The sequence below is a fragment of the Kogia breviceps genome, chromosome 11, assembly GCF_026419965.1.
Source record: "Kogia breviceps isolate mKogBre1 chromosome 11, mKogBre1 haplotype 1, whole genome shotgun sequence".
NCBI classification, from domain to species: Eukaryota; Metazoa; Chordata; class Mammalia; order Artiodactyla; family Physeteridae; genus Kogia; species Kogia breviceps.
The window spans coordinates 30,093,488-30,113,068 of NC_081320.1; the positions used below are offsets into that span (position 1 = coordinate 30,093,488).

The 19,581-nt window shown below is 49.5% G+C and overlaps 1 protein-coding gene across 1 annotated transcript in view; it reads right to left on the reverse strand.

Annotated features, from left to right (window-relative positions):
- Positions 1-19,581, reverse strand: part of LOC136792075 (dipeptidase 2-like) — a 34,959-nt gene that overhangs the window by 14,085 nt on the left and 1,293 nt on the right. Inside the window, 3 exon segments of the mRNA XM_067006902.1 lie at positions 1,676-1,825; positions 2,132-2,258; positions 2,448-2,507. Coding sequence (XP_066863003.1) covers positions 1,676-1,825; positions 2,132-2,258; positions 2,448-2,507 — 337 coding nt within the window.

Consider the following 19,581-nt stretch of genomic DNA (forward strand, 5'->3'; position numbering starts at 1 on the left):
GGTGCTACTTACTGAAATGGGAAACGTTTTCTGCCCACATACTGGCCCGATAAACACCTTCTCACCCTTTAGACCTTGAATCAGAGATGCTTTCTTGTTTTATTTAGTTATATTTTATTTTATTGCATTTTTAATTGGGCTGCGATGCCAGCTTGCAGGATCTCAGTTCCCCAACCAGGGATTGAACCCGGGCCCCCTGAAGTGGAGGCCCGGGGTCCTAACCACTAGACCACCGGAGCACCGGGGAATTCCCAGCAGAGATTTTTGCTTTTCGTTTCTTTCTTTTTTTTAATATAACTTTTGATTATTTGTTTAATGAATGAATTTATTTATTTATTTATTTTTCGTTGCGTTGGGTTTTTGTTGCCGGGCGCGGGCTTTCTGTAGTTGCGGCGAGCCGGGGCTACTCTTCTCTGTGGTGCTCGGGCTTCTCAGTGCAGTGGCTTCTCATGTTGCCGAGCATGGGCTCTGAGCACGCGGTCCTCACTAATTGTGGCACGTGGACTCTGTAGTGGTGGCTCGCGGGCTTACTGGCTCCGTGGCATGTGGGAGCTTCCTGGACCAGGTAGCCGACCTGTGTCCCCTGCCTTGGCAGGCGGATTGTTTTTTTGTTTTTGTTTTTAAACGTCTTTGTTGGAGTATAATTGCTCTACGCTGGTGTGTCAGTTTCTGCTGTATAACAAAGGGAATCAGCTGCATGCATACGTATATCCCCACATCCCCTCCCTCCTGCATCTCCCTCCCACCCTCCTGATCCCACCCCTCTAGGTGGTTGCAAGGCACTGAGCTGATCTTCCTGTGCTGTGCAGCTGCTTCCCACTAGCCAGGTATTTTACATTTGGTATTGTATATTTGTCAATGCTACTCTCTTACTGCCTCCCAGCTTACCCTTCCCCTTCCCCGAGTCCTCAAGTCCATTCTCTATGTCTGCGTCTTTATTCTTGCCCTGCCCCTAGGTTCATTAGAACCTTTTTTTTTAGATTCCATATATATGTATTAGCATACGGTATTTGATTTCCTCTTTGTGACTTACTTCACTCTGTATGACAGACTCTGGGTCTATCCACCTCACTACAAATAACTCAGTTTCATTTCCTTTTATGGCGGAGTAAGAGTCCATTGTATATATGTGCCACATCTTCTTTATCTGTTCGTCTCTCGATGGACACTTCGGTTGCTTCCCTGTCCTGGCCACCGTAAATAGTGTTGGCAGGCGGATTCTGTACCACTGCACCACCAGGGTAGTCCCCAGAGTTTATTTCTTAAGGGAGGCCCTCCTCAAGCCGCATCCATCTCTTTCCTGCTGACGTAGACTCCCACAGCCTTACATAACTGCTCCTTCATAGCACCATACACAGTTTGAATTTCTCACATATTTTTAAGTGCCTTTTCTATAACCCTGTGTTCTACTGAACCTTTCCCTCCTGTCTCATCAGGTTATGTCCAGTGCCTACCAGTGCTTGACATATCTTAGGGGCTCAGTAAGTGTCTGTTGACTCCATAATTGGAGAGAGAGGACAAGGCTTAGGAGGGCAGATGAAGGCTTTGATTTCTACATGTTGAGTAGAAGATGGTTCAAAGCAGGAGCCCTTGAACCTGAGCCTCTTCCCCGGTGAGCGGGGATCCAACCCGAGCCCCCTGCAGTGGAAGCATGGAGTCCTAACCTCTGGACTACCAGGGAAGTCCCCCGTGTACCTTTAACTGAGGTCACAAGCTCCAGCGCAGAATAGGAGGCACACGTGAGGCGGATGAGGTCGATTTGCTCCGGGGTGAGGCGCACGGCATCCCGTTGGTGGGTCTGGCGTGGGACGTAGGCTGACCAGAAGTCAGGGAAGGCCAGGGCTTGGTTTGGGGCTTGGAACTCCTTGGGCTTGTCATCGCCTCCTCAGCTGGCACAGCGCTCACTGTGCCCAGAAGTCACCTGTAACGCATTGTTTTTTTCTGTGGTACTTGGATGCCCATCAGGGTGGCTCACGGTGACCCCTGTAGCCCCCAGCATCCATGACATGGCACTTTCTAGGTCACTATGGTAACATAGTTCCAATGTGACTAACCTGTGGTCTCGGAAGCCCCCAAACTACCCCACTATTCCCCAGCAGCCACGGGGACACCTTGTGTGTCCCCTTGGTGCCTGCGCACCCACGAGACCGTCTTTCAGCCCGTCCAAGCTGGTGTGGCCGTGGCTGACCTTGCGCAGATTAACAGCCTGGAGCCCATTGTGGTGCAACTGCCTCAGGACCAGGGGCATGTCGTTGTGGCTGGAGGGAGGTCAAGGCAAATAGGTGGGCCCCTTAGGTCTTGGGATCAGGCAGGATACATTGCCTGGCCTGGGGCAGCCTGAGGGAGCCTCACACCACGCTTGTGTGGGCACCTCCGGACCTCCTCTGCTGCCCAGGGCCGGGCTAGGCCCCCAACGGCCCCAAGCAGCCCTCACACACTGCAGCCACCCGTCCACAAGCGGGAAGTCCCGCTTCAGGGCCCGTGTGCGCTCCCGCGGACTTGGGGTGCTGCAGGTGGCCGGCGTGGTGTGCACACGGGTTACCGGCCGCAGCAGCAGACCCAGCAGGAGCAGCAGACCCAGCAGAGGCCGCTGGCTGAGTGCACGGGGACCCTCGAGGCCCCCCGGGTCGCAAGCTGCACAGGGCCAGGCAGGCGGGCAGAGGCAGCGGTTCTGAGAGGGGCGGGTGATGGGGTTGTGCCCGTCGACACAGGCCACCCAGCGGCGCGGCCTCGCGAGGGGCCCTGGGTGAGGGAGGCGATGCAGGGTCAGAGGACCCTACGACCCGTGTGCGGAGAGCCGTGATCCACGAAGCCCGGAAGCCACAGGGCAGCACTGCCCTCCCGGCCCCTGCTCAGAGGCAAGTCCCGCGGGCTCAGCTGGCCTCTGCTGAGAGCCCACTGGCCTCCCATCGCGGGTGCCCTCTGCCCCCGGCCCTCTTCCCACTCCCACTGCTCTGAGGGGGTGCCCTAGGTTGCTCTCCCCTGCCTCTAAACTTCCTGTCCAAGCTGGGGTGCTTCTCTCAGGGGGCCACCATCAGCCCGAGGCCTCCCGGGAGCACACCTCTTCCCCATCCGCCTGCAGCAGGCCCAGCCCACGCCGAGGGCTGCCTGCGAGTGTCTCTGTGGCCACAAGTGCTCTGGGCTCCCGGTTTCCCGGTACCGGGCCATTGGGGCTGGTATGGGGGAAGAGATAGTTTCTGGAAATGGTGGGGGGTAATAACCTTGTGAGCTCTGGATTCAGGTAGGGGCCCTCTGCCCCCGGCCTTCTCTCTCCACCTACTTGACTCTCCAGCCTTCATGACCATTCTCTGGGGACTTCAACCAGCACCTGGGACCTATCAGGAACCTCCCCCACTTCGGTCAGCCAGCCTCAGGAAAGAGCGCCCTCAGGAGTTGCTACATCCCCCCAGGGCCCGAATAGAGGGACTTTGGGGATGTGAACTGAACAACCTTCTGGGGAGAGTCAGCGACCCTTTTACTCACCAGAGCAGGAACCCAGTCCATACGGTATTTGAGTGGAAGGAAATGAAATCATTTCCATGGCAGCAGAGCCCCCAGTGCAGCACCCTTCCTCCCAGAGCTGCCGCTGGCTGTCCTTCTGGCCAGGATCGCTCCTACCTCAGCGTGGAAGGCCCGGCCTCGTGGAGAAGTATAGGTTCTGAGGAGAGATCTGGCACCTGGCTTCTGCTGCTCCACTTGCCTTCTCTCGTGGCTCTTGTGGCTCTAGCTTTCCCAGAAACCTCAAGGGCTAAGTGCCTGTGCTCGCTCAGAGGCCGCACGCCATTCCCCATTTCCAGCCTCAGGCCCTCCCCCTAGCTGCCTCCTCTAGGGACCCCTTCCCCCCACCACCTCCCCACACAGTGGGGATGTGCCTTCTCACAGAAGCTCAACCACTGAGATGCTTTCGGGACTGTGCCCAAACTCCTTCATCCCCAGCCTCTCAAGTTTTTGCTCTGATCCCTGGCACCCCCTGGAGCTGCTCCACCTTTGGAACCTTTCCCGGGTGGCAGGAGTGCCTAGCACAGGGGTAGTGACCTAAGTCTGAGCTGTGGCGACCTTTAGAAATCTGTTACAGAAAAACACTTTGCCGAGCAGTAGGGGACGCCACTGGGGACAGAAGGGGCTGGGAATAAAGGAGCATGTGAATCTCGGGGCAGGGTGTGTGCTGCTTGACTCTCCATCCTGTTCTTGCTTTGGGGAGCAGGAAATGGGGGGTTGTGTGTGGGGGTCGGGTGGTAACCTTGTGAGCTTTGCCATGGCCCTCTCTTGAGAATGGCTCAGCCAGCAAGATTCTATGGAGTCCGCCTCCTGGCACCATGCTACAATCGCCGGATTTGGGGTCGGGAGCAAAGATCTTCGTCCGACCCTTGCGGAGCGCGCTTTCTCTTGGGCGCACGTCTGGCGACTGGCTCCTGCTCCGCTTCCACCTTTGCTGGCGTGGCCGAAGGAACATCCCCGTAGGCCCGGTAGCCACCAGCCCGGCAGTATGTCTCCCCATGGCAGCCCAACTGCGTTTCCCCACACCCTCGGTTGAGGACGTGGCAGTGACCAGCTGTACGAGGTGAAACGGGAGCCGCTGTTGCTGCAAAGAAAATCAAAAGTGATCAGTCCCTTCTGCTGTGCACAGTCTCCTGGCCGAATCTCCCTCTCTCATGTCTCTCCCAGTTTCTGGCCAGAGACCTTTCATCTATTGGACATCCAAAACACAGCCTTGGCCCATCACCTCTCTGAGTCCCTGGAGAAGGGACCCTGGCTGCAAAAGCGATTCCTAGGGCCTATGGCTGCAGCAGATGAGGGAGTCCCTTCACCGTTTCCAGGGAAAACAGTAGAACACGAAAGTCATTGCAAGCATGATCCTCTCCATCTCTCCCTTCCACAACAGAGAAAACATTTCTTGCAGTCTGTCACTTGTGAGGCTTTAATGGAAATATCGTTCAAGTTTTGGAAAAAGGTAATCTAATATAAGTTGGTTCAGAACCCCTCCCACCTTGGCAACCCCTCTTGGGTCCCATTTTTACAGTGCCTGTTTCAACCACACGGAACTCTAGTCCTCTGATCCTTTTATCTCGATTAGAACAGGCCACATACTGAGGCAGAGTGATCGGGAGACTCAGAACCGGGTTCTGAGTACCATGTCTAGGCTCACATCAACCCAGCCTCTTGGGACACCATCTCCTCAGCCCTCCGGTCTCACTAGCACTTCATCACGCCCCCTTGGTTCTTCCGCTCCTGCCATCAATAGGGCACCACCGTCGGCCCTAGTACTCAGCCGCTCAGTATGGGATGTGTCTGACGGGACCGATCTAGATGTCTACACGACAGCACAGAGGTGCCTGGGTTTGAAGGTGCGGTTCAAGGGTGGCCCTCTTCCTCAAACTGCTCCATTGACCATTCGCCAACAACAACGCACTTGTCTTTTGCTAAGAGGCCCATCAGGAAAGGGTCTGAATGGAAGCATCCTGTAGCCCAAAGGGGAAGGCTCCTTTGATAAAGATCAGAACCTTCTTGCACACTTGTCCAGGGATGACCTTTCACTTGTCCTCAGCAGTGAGCACTGTGGGTCCTTGAAGGTGCCGCGGGTCACTGGTATTCGTTACAGCTGGGAAAGTGCTCAGGTGTATGTGCTGGGCAAGCCCCAGGGAACATGTGGCAGCCAGGGGAAGTTGTGCGTACACCATGCCTCTTGGACAGATGCCCGGTGTCGGTGTACCTCGTGCACTGCCTTCTCAGGGAACGTAGGACAGGTTAGAGTAAATGCAGAAGGTCTGGTGAGGGATTCTCTCTCAGACAACCAAAGAGATTGGTCTCTGGTGGAGAACCGGTAGGGAAGTATCTCTGAGGGCAGCAGCACGTTTGCATCGTTACCCTGCCATGGAAACTGTGAGAAGGCCTGTGAGGTCATCACTAGCCAGTGAGGTCCTATAAGGAACGTGTGAGTTGAGGGGCAGGCTTGAGGAGGAGGGGCAGTTCTGTGGAGGAGAGCAGGGTGGAGGCAGTGGTACTCTGCCTGGGCCCTCACACCGGGGCCTCCCCACCCATGCCCTAGTCTAGTAGACACCCCACGTGGGGCGTGCCAGTGGGCTGGCACAGCCCCAGGGGCCACAGGAGGGCAAGAGAGACCCACATCGTGAGATCGGCTTGAGAGGCAAGATGAACGTGAGGAGGCAGCTAGGTTGTAGGGCCCTGACCCTAAGAGGCAGAGATTTGTGTGGACTGGGGAATCAGGGAAGGCTCCTTGGCAGTGGGCCTAAAGGACAAGTGACATGAGGACCCATGGGGAAGAGAGGGCAGACATTCCATTTTGGAAGAAGTATAGCAGAGACACACTCTTCTCGACCTTGTCCTGCCCCAAATATAAATTCATAGAACCCTCCCATTTTAACACCCGAGGGCTTCAAAAACCCTAGAGGTGAAGGGGCCTCCCCAGTGTTAACACAGGTCGTGGAGAGGTGTTGCACTCAATGGTTAGGTTCATGTTGGGCCCCCGGATTCACAGCTGATAGGAACGTGAGGAAGAGCTCATGCCATTTCAAACATTTCCAAGGTGATACTGAGAGAGATGTGAAAGGTGCAAAATGAGGGTGCTGAATGACCCCACAAAGTGGGAATGGTGGGCCCACGTTAACGTGAAAGTCCAAACAAATTCCTGTCGAAAGGACATCATACCGAATGATCACATAATCATGACACTCGCCCTCTCCCCTAGAGGTAAATATCATTAGAATCCTCTCTCTCCCTCTCTCCACCATGAAAGGATGAGAGAAAGGCTCAGCAGCAGCCCCCGTGAAAGACATGGTCAACACTGTGAAGAGGTGTTACTAAGACGATTTGGTCCGACTCAGAGAAGGAAAGAGATGACTCTGCTCTTAGCCTGAGCAGGCCCACAGGAAGGAAGCACATTTGGGGCAGCCTTGGATAGTGTGGCAATGAGAGAGAACCTTCTTTAGGAAGGGACTCCCTGTTGCCGACCTTGCAAAAGCCAAAATGGGACATTCGTGTACTTGGGCTGTTGCAGAGGGGATGTGCCCAGAGGTGGGGCCACTCTGCTTGAGCATCACAGCACCTTGTAATCCTAGTAAGCTGCTTGACTCCTGCAATCGCCGGATTTTCGGTCTGGAGCAGCAGAGATCTCCGTCCAACTCCTCCGGAGCACGCTTTCTCTTCAGAGCTCGTCTGGGGACTGGCTTCTTGGCTTCCACCTTTGCTGGTGTGGCCAAAGGAACGTCCCCGTAGGCCCGGTAGCCACCAGCCAGGCAGTAGGTCTCCCCGTGCCAGCCCAACTGCGTTTCTTCACATCCCCGGTAGAGGACGTGGTAGTGACCAGGTGTTGGAGGAGAAACGGGAGCCGCTGCTGCTGCAAAGAAAATCAGAAGTGATCAGTCCCTTCGGCTGTACACAGTCTCCTGGCAGGATTTCCCTCTCTCAAGTCTCTCCCAGTTTCTGGCCGAAGACCTTTCATCTACTGGACATCCAAAGCACAGCCTTGGCCCATCACCTCTCTGAGTCCCTGGAGAAGGGAAACTGGCTGCAAAGGCAATTCCTGGAGCCTACGGCTGCAGCACATGAGGAAGTGTCTTCACCGTTTCCAGGGAAAACAGTAGAAGCCGAAAGTCATTGCACTCATGATCCTCTCCATCTGTCCCTTCCACAACAGAGAAACCAACCATTTCTTGCTGTCTGTCATTTCTGAGGCTTTCATGGAAATGCCTTTCAAGATTTCGAAAACAATCATCTAATATAACTTGGTTCAGGACCACTCCCACCTTGGCCACCCCTCTTGGGCCCCATGTATACTGCCTGTTTCAAACACACTGAACTCTCACCCTGGGATCCTTGTATCTAGAGTAGCACGAGGTCCACTACTGAGGCAGAGTGAACAGGAGACTCAGAACCCGGCTTCTGGGTACCATATCTAGGCTCACATCAACCCAGCCTCCTGGGGCACCATCTCCTCAGCCCTCCGGTCTCACTAGCACTTCATCACCCCCCGCCCCTTGGTTCTTCCGTCCTTCCCATGACTATGGCACCACCCTCTCCCCTAGTACTCAGCAGCTCAGTATGGGATGTGTCTGAGGGGACCGATCTCGATGTCTCCGTGCCAGCACAGAGGTGCCTGGGTTTGAAGGTGTGGTTCAAGAGTGGCCCTCTTCCTCAAACTGCTCCATTTACCACTTGCCCACAACAACGCACTTGTCTTTTGCTAAGAGGCCCATCAGGAAAGGGTCTGAATGGAAGCATCCTGTAGCCCAAAGCGGAAGGCTATATTTATAAAGATCAGAAGCTTCCTGCACACTAGTCCGGGGCTGACCTTTCACTTGTCCTCAGCAGTGAGCACTGTGGGACCCTGAAGATGTCCCAGGTCACACTGGTATTACTTACATCTGGGAAAGCACTCGGGTGTACGTAGTGGGCAAGAGCCACAGAAACACGTGGCAGCCAGGTGAGGTTGTGTGTACCCCAGGCCTGTTCCGCAGATGCCCGGTCTCGCTGTTCCTCCTGCACCGCCCAGCCAGGGAACAGAGCACAGGTTGGAATATGTGTAGAGGATCCGGTCACACATTCTGTCTCAGACAACCAAAGAGATTGGTCTCTGGTGGAGAACCAGTAGGGAAGTTTCTCTGAGGGCAGCAAACTTTGTTTGCACAGTTACACTGCCATGGAAACAGTGAGAAGGACTGTGAGGTCCTCACTAGCCAGTGAGGTCATCGTATGAAACCTGTGACTTGGGGGTCAGGCTTGAGGAGGAGGGGCAGTTCTGTGGAGGAGAGCAGGGTGGAGGCAGAGGTACTCTGCCTGGGCCCTCACGCCGGGGCCTCCCCATCCATGCCCTAGTCTAGTAGACACCCCACGTGGGGCATGCCGGTGGGCTGGCACAGCCCCAGGGGCCACAGGAGGGCAAGAGAGACCCACATCCTGAGATCGGCTTGAGAGGCAAGATGAACGTGAGGAGGCAGCTAGGTTGTACGGCCCTGACCCTAAGAGGCAGAGATTTGTGTGGACTGGGGAATCAGGGAAGGCTCCTTGGCAGTGGGCCTGAAGGACAAGTGACATGTGGACCCATGGGGAAGAGAGGGCAGACATTCCATTTTGGAAGAATAAAAGCAGAGACACACTCTTCTCGACCTTGTCCTGCCCCAAATATAGATTCATAGAACCCTCCCATTTTTACACCCGAGGGCTTCAAAAACCCGAGAGGTGAAGAGGCCTACCCAGTGTTACACAGGTCGTGGAGAGGTGTTGTGCTCAATGGTTAGGTTCATGTTGGGGCCCCGGATTCCCAGCTGATAGGAACGTGAGGACAAACTCATGCCGTTTCAAACATTTCCAAGGTGATACTGAGAGAGATGTTAAAGGTGCAAAATGAGGGTGCTGAATGACCTCACAAAGTGGGAATGGTGGGCCCACTTTAACGTGAAAGTCCAAACAAATTCCTGTCGAAAGGACATCATACCGAATGATCACATAATCATGACACTCGCCCTCTCCCCTAGAGGTAAGAATCATTAGAATCCCCTCTCTCTCTCTCCACCATGAAAGGATGAGAGAAAGGCTCAGCAGCAGCCCCCGTGAAAGACATGGTCAACACCGTGAAGAGTTGTTACTAAGACGATTTGGTCCGACTCAGAGACGACTCTGCCCTTAGCCTGAGCAGGCCCACAGGGAGGAAGCACATTTGGGGCAGCCTTGGATAGTGTGGCAATGAGAGAGAACCTTCTTTAGGAGGGGACTCCCTGTTGCCGACCTTGAGAAAGCAAAGATGGGACATTCGTGTACTTGGGCTGTTGCAGAGGGGATGTGCCCAGGAGGTAGAGACTGCTTGGACTACCATTTTAGAGGTTGGGCCACCCTGGTTGAGAAGCACAGCACCTTGTTCTCCTAAAGTGCTTGAATCAGCGGGTGCCCCTTAGGACAGACAAAGTCAGGCCTCATTGCAGCAGACTGCCTTTGGGAGTGGTAGAAGGTGAAGTGTGAAGGGGAATGCTCTGGAGGAGGTTTGTCGTGGCAGGTGGGCCAGCATGAGACCATTCAGCTTCTCCAAGGCTCCAAAGATGACTTGGCTGGGAGCATCCCTGTGATGTGGTGTGGGGACTCCAACCTTAACAGGACCTGGCTGGGCATCTGGGGAAGGCCCAATAAACAGTTTCTTAACTTCGGAGAGTGAGAGACTCACCTGGGGAGTTCCACAAAAGCACTTAAAAAGACCTGTACCTGGATTCTTGAGACAACCCTCAGAAAACTTATCTAGATTTGGAGTAGGGCTCAGGAAGTTGCCACTTTTTGTGTGTGTGTGTGTGTGTGTGTGTGTGTGTGTGTGTGTGTGTGTGTGTGTGTGTGTGTGTGTGTGTGTGTGTGGTGCGTGGGCCTCTCACTCTTGTGGCCTTTCCTGTTGCGGAGTGCAGGCTCAGCGGCCATGGCCTACAGAGCCAGCCGCTCCGCGGCATGTGGGATCTTCCCGGACCGGGGCATGAACCCGTGTCCCCTGCATCGGCAGGCGGACTCTCAACCACTGCGCCACCAGGGAAGCCCTATGTTGCACTTTTTAAATAAGCTTCCTGGGTAATCACAGCACAGTGCTCCATGTATATCGTGATCAAATGATTGTGCCTTCTCGGTTGCTTTGGGCAGTCAGAGTGAGCCGTATTTAAAACGGCAGCAGGCATACGTATAAACAGGGAAGATTCAAGGCAAACAGAGCTATATGGTTACAGTATGCATGAATCAGATCTGAGAAAAGCTAGCCTGGTGGTTAAAGAACACAACGCTTAGGACAGACAGACGAGATTCTGTCCTACTTACTTGTGTGAGTTTGACCAAGTTCTTTTATCCTCCTGACTGTTTGCTCATATGGAAAAGAGCTATGGCTGTACATTGAGCACAGTATTCTCTTTTGGCAAAGGTTGCTCTGGGTCTATTTGTGTTCTCTACAATCCTTGCCAGCGTGCAAGCATTTTTACGTCGTCTGATGAAGTATTGCATTTGACTTTCAACTGTTCATTAGTTTGGGCAAAGACTGCAGCGCCCCATCGGGGGTCCTCGAGGTGCAGCCCGGCCTGGGGCCCCGGCCACTGTGGCCACTGCCCAGGCCCTTTTCCTGGAATCCTACACAAAAATGTTAGAAAGATACACAGTCTATTGTAAATATTCACAAATGATTGTTGTTGCTTGCTTACTAACCTATTAAACGTGTAAAATCCATAAAACACTTTTCATTCACAGTTAAATATGAATTTTTACCTTTCTAATTATGTCTCTGCTCTTCACAATTGTCCTTAATGAATCAGAGACTGTGACATTACTAGTTTAAATTGACCTTGTTAAAAAAATAAAACTCACGCCCACCGAACCTACTGAAACACAATCTGCACTTTTACAATCTCTCCAGTGAACTTGTATACCCGTGAAGAGTTGAAAGGTACATTTCTACCTCGACATGTGTTCTCTGTCTGAGAAATACACACATTTTATCCACTTTGATATAAATAAAAGACTCAAAAATGCATATGCCTCTTTTGAAACCATCATTTTATCATTTCTTTTCCAGATAAGTATAGTCTCTATACTGGTTTTGTGGATCACATGCCATACTCTTTTCTTGTACTTAGAAATAAGGTAGAGAAAGTTACTTTGTAAAAAAATATATATATATTATATATGTATACATATATATATATATATAATTGAATAATGGAAGACACTCTTCTAAATCAAAACCAGTTTTCTTAACTTGCTGTTTTCTTCTTGGGTCACATTATGAACTCTTTCCGTGGCCACAGGGCACGTGTACTTTTAATTTCAAGGACTGCTGATATTCCAGGACGTGGCCATTGATTTCTTTCAAGAGAGGTGAGAAAGCCTGGACCAAGATCAGGAGGAATTATACAGGGATGTGATGTGAGAGAAGTATAAGAACCTTCTCTCCTTGGGTGAGGATACCTTCCTTCCAGAATTCCTTCTCCAACCAGAGGGTTTAGAGTCCTTCATTGGCAGAATGTCTCCTGGAATCTTCTGCTTCCTACAATAGGGTTTCAGATTGCAACGTTTTAGGACAGTTTGGGAGTTTGTGGGTATAATTCATCTTCCTTTTAAATTGCAGCCTCCATTTTAATATACTTTGGAACTGCTTGGGATGTGTCTCTATGAGCTGAGTACTATTGCTTCTCATTTTCTGTAACAGTTTTCCATGGATTCTTTCGGTTTAAGGTATATTAGAAGAGAAACTTCGATTCTGGGAATTTCCTGGTGATGCAGTGGTTAAGAATCTGCCTGCCAAGGCAGGGGACATGGGTTCGAGCCCTGGTCTGGGAAGATCCCACATGCCACAGAGCAGCTAAGCCCATTCGCCACAAGTACTGAGCCTGCAGACCACAACTCCTGAAGCCCACACCTCTAAAACCAGTGCTCTAAAACAAGTGCAACAAGAGAATCCACCGCAGTGAGAAACCCGCACACCACAACAAGGAGTAACCCCCACTCGCTGCAACTAGAGAAATCCCGTACGTAGCAACGAAGACCCAACGCAGACAAAAATTAATTTATTAATTAATTATTTTTTAAAAGAATTATATCCTTCTATACAACTTCTCTGGGAAGAACAGAGAGATGCCGTGGGAGAGTGAGAAAGACCGATATTTCGTGCACATCTCTCATGCAGGTGCTCTGCTGGCTCAGGTAGATTTATCCCCACCTTACAAATGAGGAAATAAGCTCAGAGAGGTTTAGTAATTTTCCCAAAGCCAAACAGCTCTTCAGTGACAGAACCGAGTTATGAACCAAGTCTGTTACCTTCATAGCCTAAGTCCTCATCACAACAAAACTCAACTAATATCTACATTTATCCAATTACATTGCAACCTGGGGAGTTCTTGGCCCAATCCTGAATAAGAGTGAGAAAGAAAGAAACAGCAATGTTCCTACAGTCAACAGAAATTTTTGGAGCAGCCGCTAGATGCCTGGCCCATTTGGAGGTTCAGCAGTGATCAAGACAGGAAGAGTCCTGCTTTCATGAACCAGGTAGTGGGGAGGAGAGACGGGTGAAACTTGGGTGAGGGATTTCACCTTGCTGGACCTCTGTTTGCCCATCTGGAAAATGGGATGGGTGTTCCTCATTTCCTGGGATTGTCCAGCGCTCACATTCTCTGATTCCATAAGAAGCATTTCTTTTCCTGTTTCTGTAAAATTCATTCAGGCCATGAGCTGTGATGAATGTGGTTAGCTGCTCCCCAAATCACTCTGTTCCCACCCTTTTCCTGTGATCAGGTCTTTCCCGAAACATGACTCACAATCAATCGAGTCACAGAACCTAAGGGGCACCCAGCAGAAAACTTCCAACCCTGACTTCTCAGGAGCTCTGTGGCCTACCTGCCAGGTAAACTTAACTCACCTGGCACAAGGTGGCCATCCCTGGTTTCACATCAACATGATCGCAGGCACAAACCTCCTTGTTTTTCCATTTTGTCTTTCAGTTACTTGTTGAAACAACTGCACAAATATGCCTAGGATATAAATTCAGGCATCTTCTGGCCCCAGTGCCTACTAATAAATGATTTTCTGCCACTTGAATGATAAAGATAGAACATTTTATCATTCTGCTACCCTTACTATTTGTCATTTTTGTTGATATTTCTATTGAATACATCTTTCACTATTTTAACAATGGAACATTTATTTACGTTGTTCCAGACCCAGCCTTTAGTGGTAAAGCTTTCGTTGTTATATTTCTATTGGGTTTCCTTTAAAAATTATTATCTTATCTAACTGGATTAAGTCAATTCTATAAGCGTTTATCTTAGGATATTGCTGAAATTAATACCTAGAGGGCAGGCGTACAAGGTGATTGGACTTGAGAAACTCTATTAGCACAATTAAGTATAAATATTACCTATATGTAAACCAAAGTACATGCCGAGTGAGACTCTCTGACTCTTTTTTACTGTCTGCCCCTCAAGCCTGTGAGAAAGGGAATATTCCCTGCCATCTCAGTAAACAAAGGACGTCACAGTCATCAGCACTTGCAGCCCTCCAATGGGAGCTGGCGGGCCCTGAGGAACTCACGATATGCAAATACAGAATACTGGCCCCAGAGAGCTGAGGTGCATATCAAAGGAAGGATTTCAGTGAGCCCAGACTCTGGCATCTTCCCATACAAAGAAAAGCGCTGCATTCCTCACCTTGGGAGAGCTGGTTTTCCTTAGTTAACAATCACCTTTGGATGTTCCCCATTACTTGTGCCAGTCCCCCGCCCTGCCTGCTCCCCAGGGTACTTTAGCTCAGGGAGGAAGGAGTGCAGAGGGGCTCCGCTGAATAAGGGGCCTGTGAGCCTTGGGAGGAGTTTTCGGCCGCAGCCGGAACCTGCACCTCCCTTGCCCCGTTTCCCCTCAGGACGCTCAGGCCGAGCCCCTCCCCACGTCCCCAAGACCCCGTGAGCCAGGCCGAGGGTGGGGGCGAGAGGAGGGACCGAAGTTTCCTGGGACCAGACGCTGGGGTCAGCTCTTTCTGCACAGCAGCGGTGGGTGGCAGCAAAACCCTGCCCCTCAGAAACTGGTCTTGCGCGGCATCCCGGGCACTGGACCAGGCAGAGGGTCCGCGCCCACTTACCCGGCCCGCCGTCCCCACGACTGTCGCGACTTCATCCGCCAGGGCCCCTTCAGAGCCGGCAGCCTCAGTGAGGCCGCACTCCCCTCAGGCTCCAGGGCAGTTCCCTGACGGCTGAGGGAAGACACCCCGAGCAGGGAGTTCCAGCTCTGCGGAAACGCGGGCTCTGTTCTGGGCGCAGGGGATGGGGCCCTCCGACCTGATGCCTTCCGGGAGGGAGGGGGGCGCCCAGGGCAGGAGCCACCAGGACTGCGGGGCCCCATCCGGGGTCCTGGAGGTGCCCGGCCTGGGGCCCCGCCCACTGTGGCCACAGCCCAGGCCTTTTTCCTGGAATCCTACACAAAAATGTTAGAAAGATACAGTCTATAGTAAATATTCACAAATGATTGTTGTTGCTGTGCTTACTATCCTATTAAATGTGTAAAATCCATAAAACTCTTTCAGTTCAAAGTTAAATATGAATTTTTACGTTTCTAATTATGTCTCTGCTCTTCACAATTGTCCTTAATGAATCAGAGACTGTGACATCACTAGTTTAAATTGAGCTTGTTAAAAAAATAAAACTCAGGCCCACTGAACCTACTGAAACACAATCTGCACTTTTACAATCTCTCCAGTGAACTTGTATACCCGTGAAGAGTTGAAAGGTACATTTCTACCTCGACATGTGTTCTCTGTCTGAGAAATACACACATTTTATCCACTTTGATATAAATAAAAGACTCAAAAATGCATATGCCTCTTTTGAAACCATCATTTTATCATTTCTTTTCCAGATAAGTATAGTCTCTATACTGGTTTTGTGGATCACATGCCATACTCTTTTCTTGTACTTAGAAATAAGGTAGAGAAAGTTACTTTGTAAAAAAATATATATATATTATATATGTATACATATATATATATATATATATATATATATATATAATTGAATAATGGAAGACACTCTTCTAAATCAAAACCAGTTTTCTTAACTTGCTGTTTTCTTCTTGGGTCACATTATGAACTCTTTCCGTGGCCACAGGGCACGTGTACTTTTAATTTCAAGGACTGCTGATATTCCAGGATGTGGCCATCAATTTCTCTCAAGAGGAGTGAGAAAGCCTGGACCAAGATCAGGAGGAATTTTACAGGGATATGATGTGAGAGAAGTATAGCAACCTGCTCTCCTTGGGTGAGGATACCTTCCTTCCAGAATTCCTTCTCCAACCAGAGGGTTTAGAGTCCTTCATTGGCAGAATGTCTCCTGGAATCTTCTGCTTCCTACAATAGGGTTTCAGATTGCAACGTTTCAGGACAGATTGGGAGTTTGTGGGTATAATTCATCTTCCTTTTAAATTGCAGCCTCCATTTTAATATACTTTGGAACTGCTTGGGATGTGTCTATATGAACTGAGTACTATTGCTTCTGTTAGAGTCCTTAAAATATTTTATTGTCTTATTTTCTGTAACAGTTTTCCATGGATTCTTTGGGCTTAAGGTATATTAGAAGGGTGACTGCGATTCTGGTACTTCCCTGGTCTTGCAGTTGTTAAGAATTCATCTGCCAGTGCAGGGCACTCGAGTTCGATCGCCAGTCTGGGAAGATCCCACGTGCCACCGAGCTACTAAGCCTGTGGGCCACAACTACTTAGCCAGAGTGCCACAACTACTGAACCCGGTGCGTCTTGAGCCCGTGCGCCATTTATTTTTTGGAGAATAAACCCACCTCTGAGTGATTAAAATGTAGACCAACTAGTCAAAATGGTTTATCACCTGTTCTTCTAAAACACTGATCAATGGAACAAGTTGTACTAGGGATAACAGTGGAATTGTATTCTGGAGTTCTTATCGGCAATATGGTTTATGTCCTTGATGCTGGATCACGACATTTCAATTGTATAACTGCTATTAATTTTCTCTTTGTTCAACGATTAAATTCTCACGTGATCTGAGTTCACACTGGAGTCATCCTTGTTGGTTTCTGTCTATTGCAGATTTCTTCCAGTATGAAAGGACAAGAGCAATTCGGCTTACTTTACAAAATGTCTTCAAACTAAATGATGATATAATCTACATTCAATTAATTTATACATACCTTACTGTAGATCAGGGTTTGTTATGGTGGCAGAGCCCGACACTTATGTAATACGGAAACCTTTATGTGCACTGGTTCAAGTCCTCTTCTTAAGAATATGTGTATAATCAACATTCTTTCACAAATTACCCAATTTAATTCACCATAGCATTACTCATATTAACTAAATGGAAAATCCTTGGCTATATACAGATCCAGAAAGGGCCAAAAATCATCAGCCCCCATGGATTATTACAACCCATTGCTGAGGTATTCAAATTACTTTTTAAAGAACCACTATGTCCATCAACATCATCTATTTATATATTATTGCTCCAATGCTAACCTTAACCCTGGCTCTCACAAAATGAATTCCTCTTCCCATATTTTATCCACTAATTAATATGAATGTAGTCATATTATTTATATTAGTCATATCACACCTAGCCATTTATTCCCTCCTCAGATCTGGATGAGCTTCACATTCAAAATACTCACTCACTGGAGCTCTAGGGACAATAGCACAGACAATCTCATACGAAGTAATGTAGCAGTTATCCTATTCTCAGTCTTTCTAATAAATGGATCATTTACACTTTCAACAGTAATTATTACACAAGAACACCTATAGCTAATTTTATCCTGACCCCTACCCAGAATTTGATTATCTCCGCAGTAGCAGAAATCCAATGAAGCCCCACTTGATTTAACAGAAGTAGAATCAAAACCTGTATATGTCTTCAATGTAGAAAATGTAGCAGGCCCGTTCACGCCATCCTTCCTAGAGAATATGTCAATTTCCTTATAATAAACATTTCCACAACAATCCATTTTTAGGAGCATTTGACAATCCCTAGGTGCCAGAACTATAGATTCTTTCATCTGTGACTATAGTTTTTTTTCAAAAATAATTTTTATAGTTTTACTACCTTTAAACAAAATGTACTCCATTGCTGTGGAGTATCCCTTCATAGGGGCGTGCATGGTTCATTTCTGCATCCGCTTGTGGTGGCCTTCAGGTTCTTTCAGGTTTGGCTCCTGTGGCTGCGGAGTCCATGTCCATGTGTTCTGGTGCAGGGCTGGTGGGTTTGTGTTCAGCTGGGAGGAGCACTGCGGGTCTGTGTTGTGCAGGGACTTCGCTATCTGAGGCCCGATTGTCTCAGAAGTGGTTGCGTTCCCCCGCTGCGTACCAGGCTTTCCATTGGTCCACATCCTGCTGATATTTGATACTATGTCTTTCATGTCTGCCATTCTGGTAGGTGTATGCACAGTATTTTTCTTACGGTTTTAATCCCTCAGGTGTTAGAGAAGTTGTGCATCTTGTAGTATTCATGGACTATTTCATGTAGTTTTATAAAAGTTTTAAAAATTGTGGTCCAATACACATAACGTAAACTTTACTATCTCAACCATTTTTAAGTGCACATTTCAGGGTCAAGAAGTAATTCGCACTGTTGTGCAAACCTGACCGCCTCGTCCTCCAGCTTTTTCATTTGGCAAAATTGAAACAATCTCCCTTAAACACACACTCCCCATCATCCCTCCCTCAGCCCCTAGAACTCAACATCCTACTTTCTGTCTCTATGTTTCCAACTGCTCTAGGGGCCTTGTATGAGTGGATCAAGCACTGTTTCTTTTTGTGTGTGTCTATCTTCCATCACTGAGCATAATGCCTGCAAGGCTCATCCCTGCTGCAGCCTGTGTCAGAATTGCCTTCCTTTTTAGGATGAATAACATTCCCTTGTATTGATAGACCATGTTTTTCTTCTCCATTCATCCATTAGTGGACACATGTAATATCTATATTCATTTCTCCTGTCATAATATTTGTGGAATAACGTCAGAAAGTCCTATGAATCAAAAGTCATTTGTGGGCTTCCTTGGTGACGCAGTGGTTGGGAGTCTGCCTGTGGATGCAGAGGACATGGGTTTGTGCCCCGGTCTGGGAAGATCCCACATGCCACGGAGTGGCTGGACCTGTGAACAATGGCCACTGAGCCTGCACATCCGGAGCCTGTGCTCTGAAACGGAGAGGCCACGGCAGTGAGAGGCCCGTGTACCGCAAAAAAAAGTCATTTGCCATTAACTTTTTTCTTAAACATTTTTTTTTTTGTGGTACGTGGGCCTGTCACTGTTGTGGCCTCTCCTGTTGCAGAGCACAGGCTCTGGACGCACAGGCTCAGTGACCATGGCACACAGGCCCAGCTGCTCCGTGGCATATGGCTGTTCCCGGACTGGGGCACGAACCCATGTCCCCTGCATCAGCAGGCGGATTCTCAACCACTGCACCACCAGGGAAGCCCCTTTCATAAACTTTTTATTGTGAAAAACATCAAAGCTAAGAAAAGGCAAAAATACATGTCAGCTTCACTTGTGTCCAGGAATGAATGCTTTACCGATTCACTTTATTCCCTGTGTGTGTGCTATGCGTGTGCATGTGACTGTTTGCATATATATGCTGTGCATGTGCATAGTTATGTGCACTTGCACACATTAGTGTGTGTATGGGCATATGCATGCATGTGTGTTCATATGCTAGTGTGTGAATATATTTGTGCTGTGCACGTGCATATGTTTGTGTGTTGCGCTTGCCTGGGTGCACACCTTTGTGTTTGCTGGAACCACTTGCAAGTTGGTTGCAGACTGAATTGTGCTCCAGATATGTCCACACGTACCTGCTCTAACAATCCTGCATAGCCACGTAAAGGTCACAGATCTCAGGGATTTAAATGGATGGAGCAGGATGGCCTGACACAGAGTTAGTCTTCCAATGACTGTCACTACCTCAGTAACATCCTTCATACCTTCTTTAAGCCCCATTCAGGGTCCAGTTTAGACCCCCATTACATTCACTCACTTGCTCCAGGTCCCCTAAAGCTACAATGTCACAGTTGGAGAGCCCAGCCAAGGCTGGGGGTGCCCCTCCAGTTAGC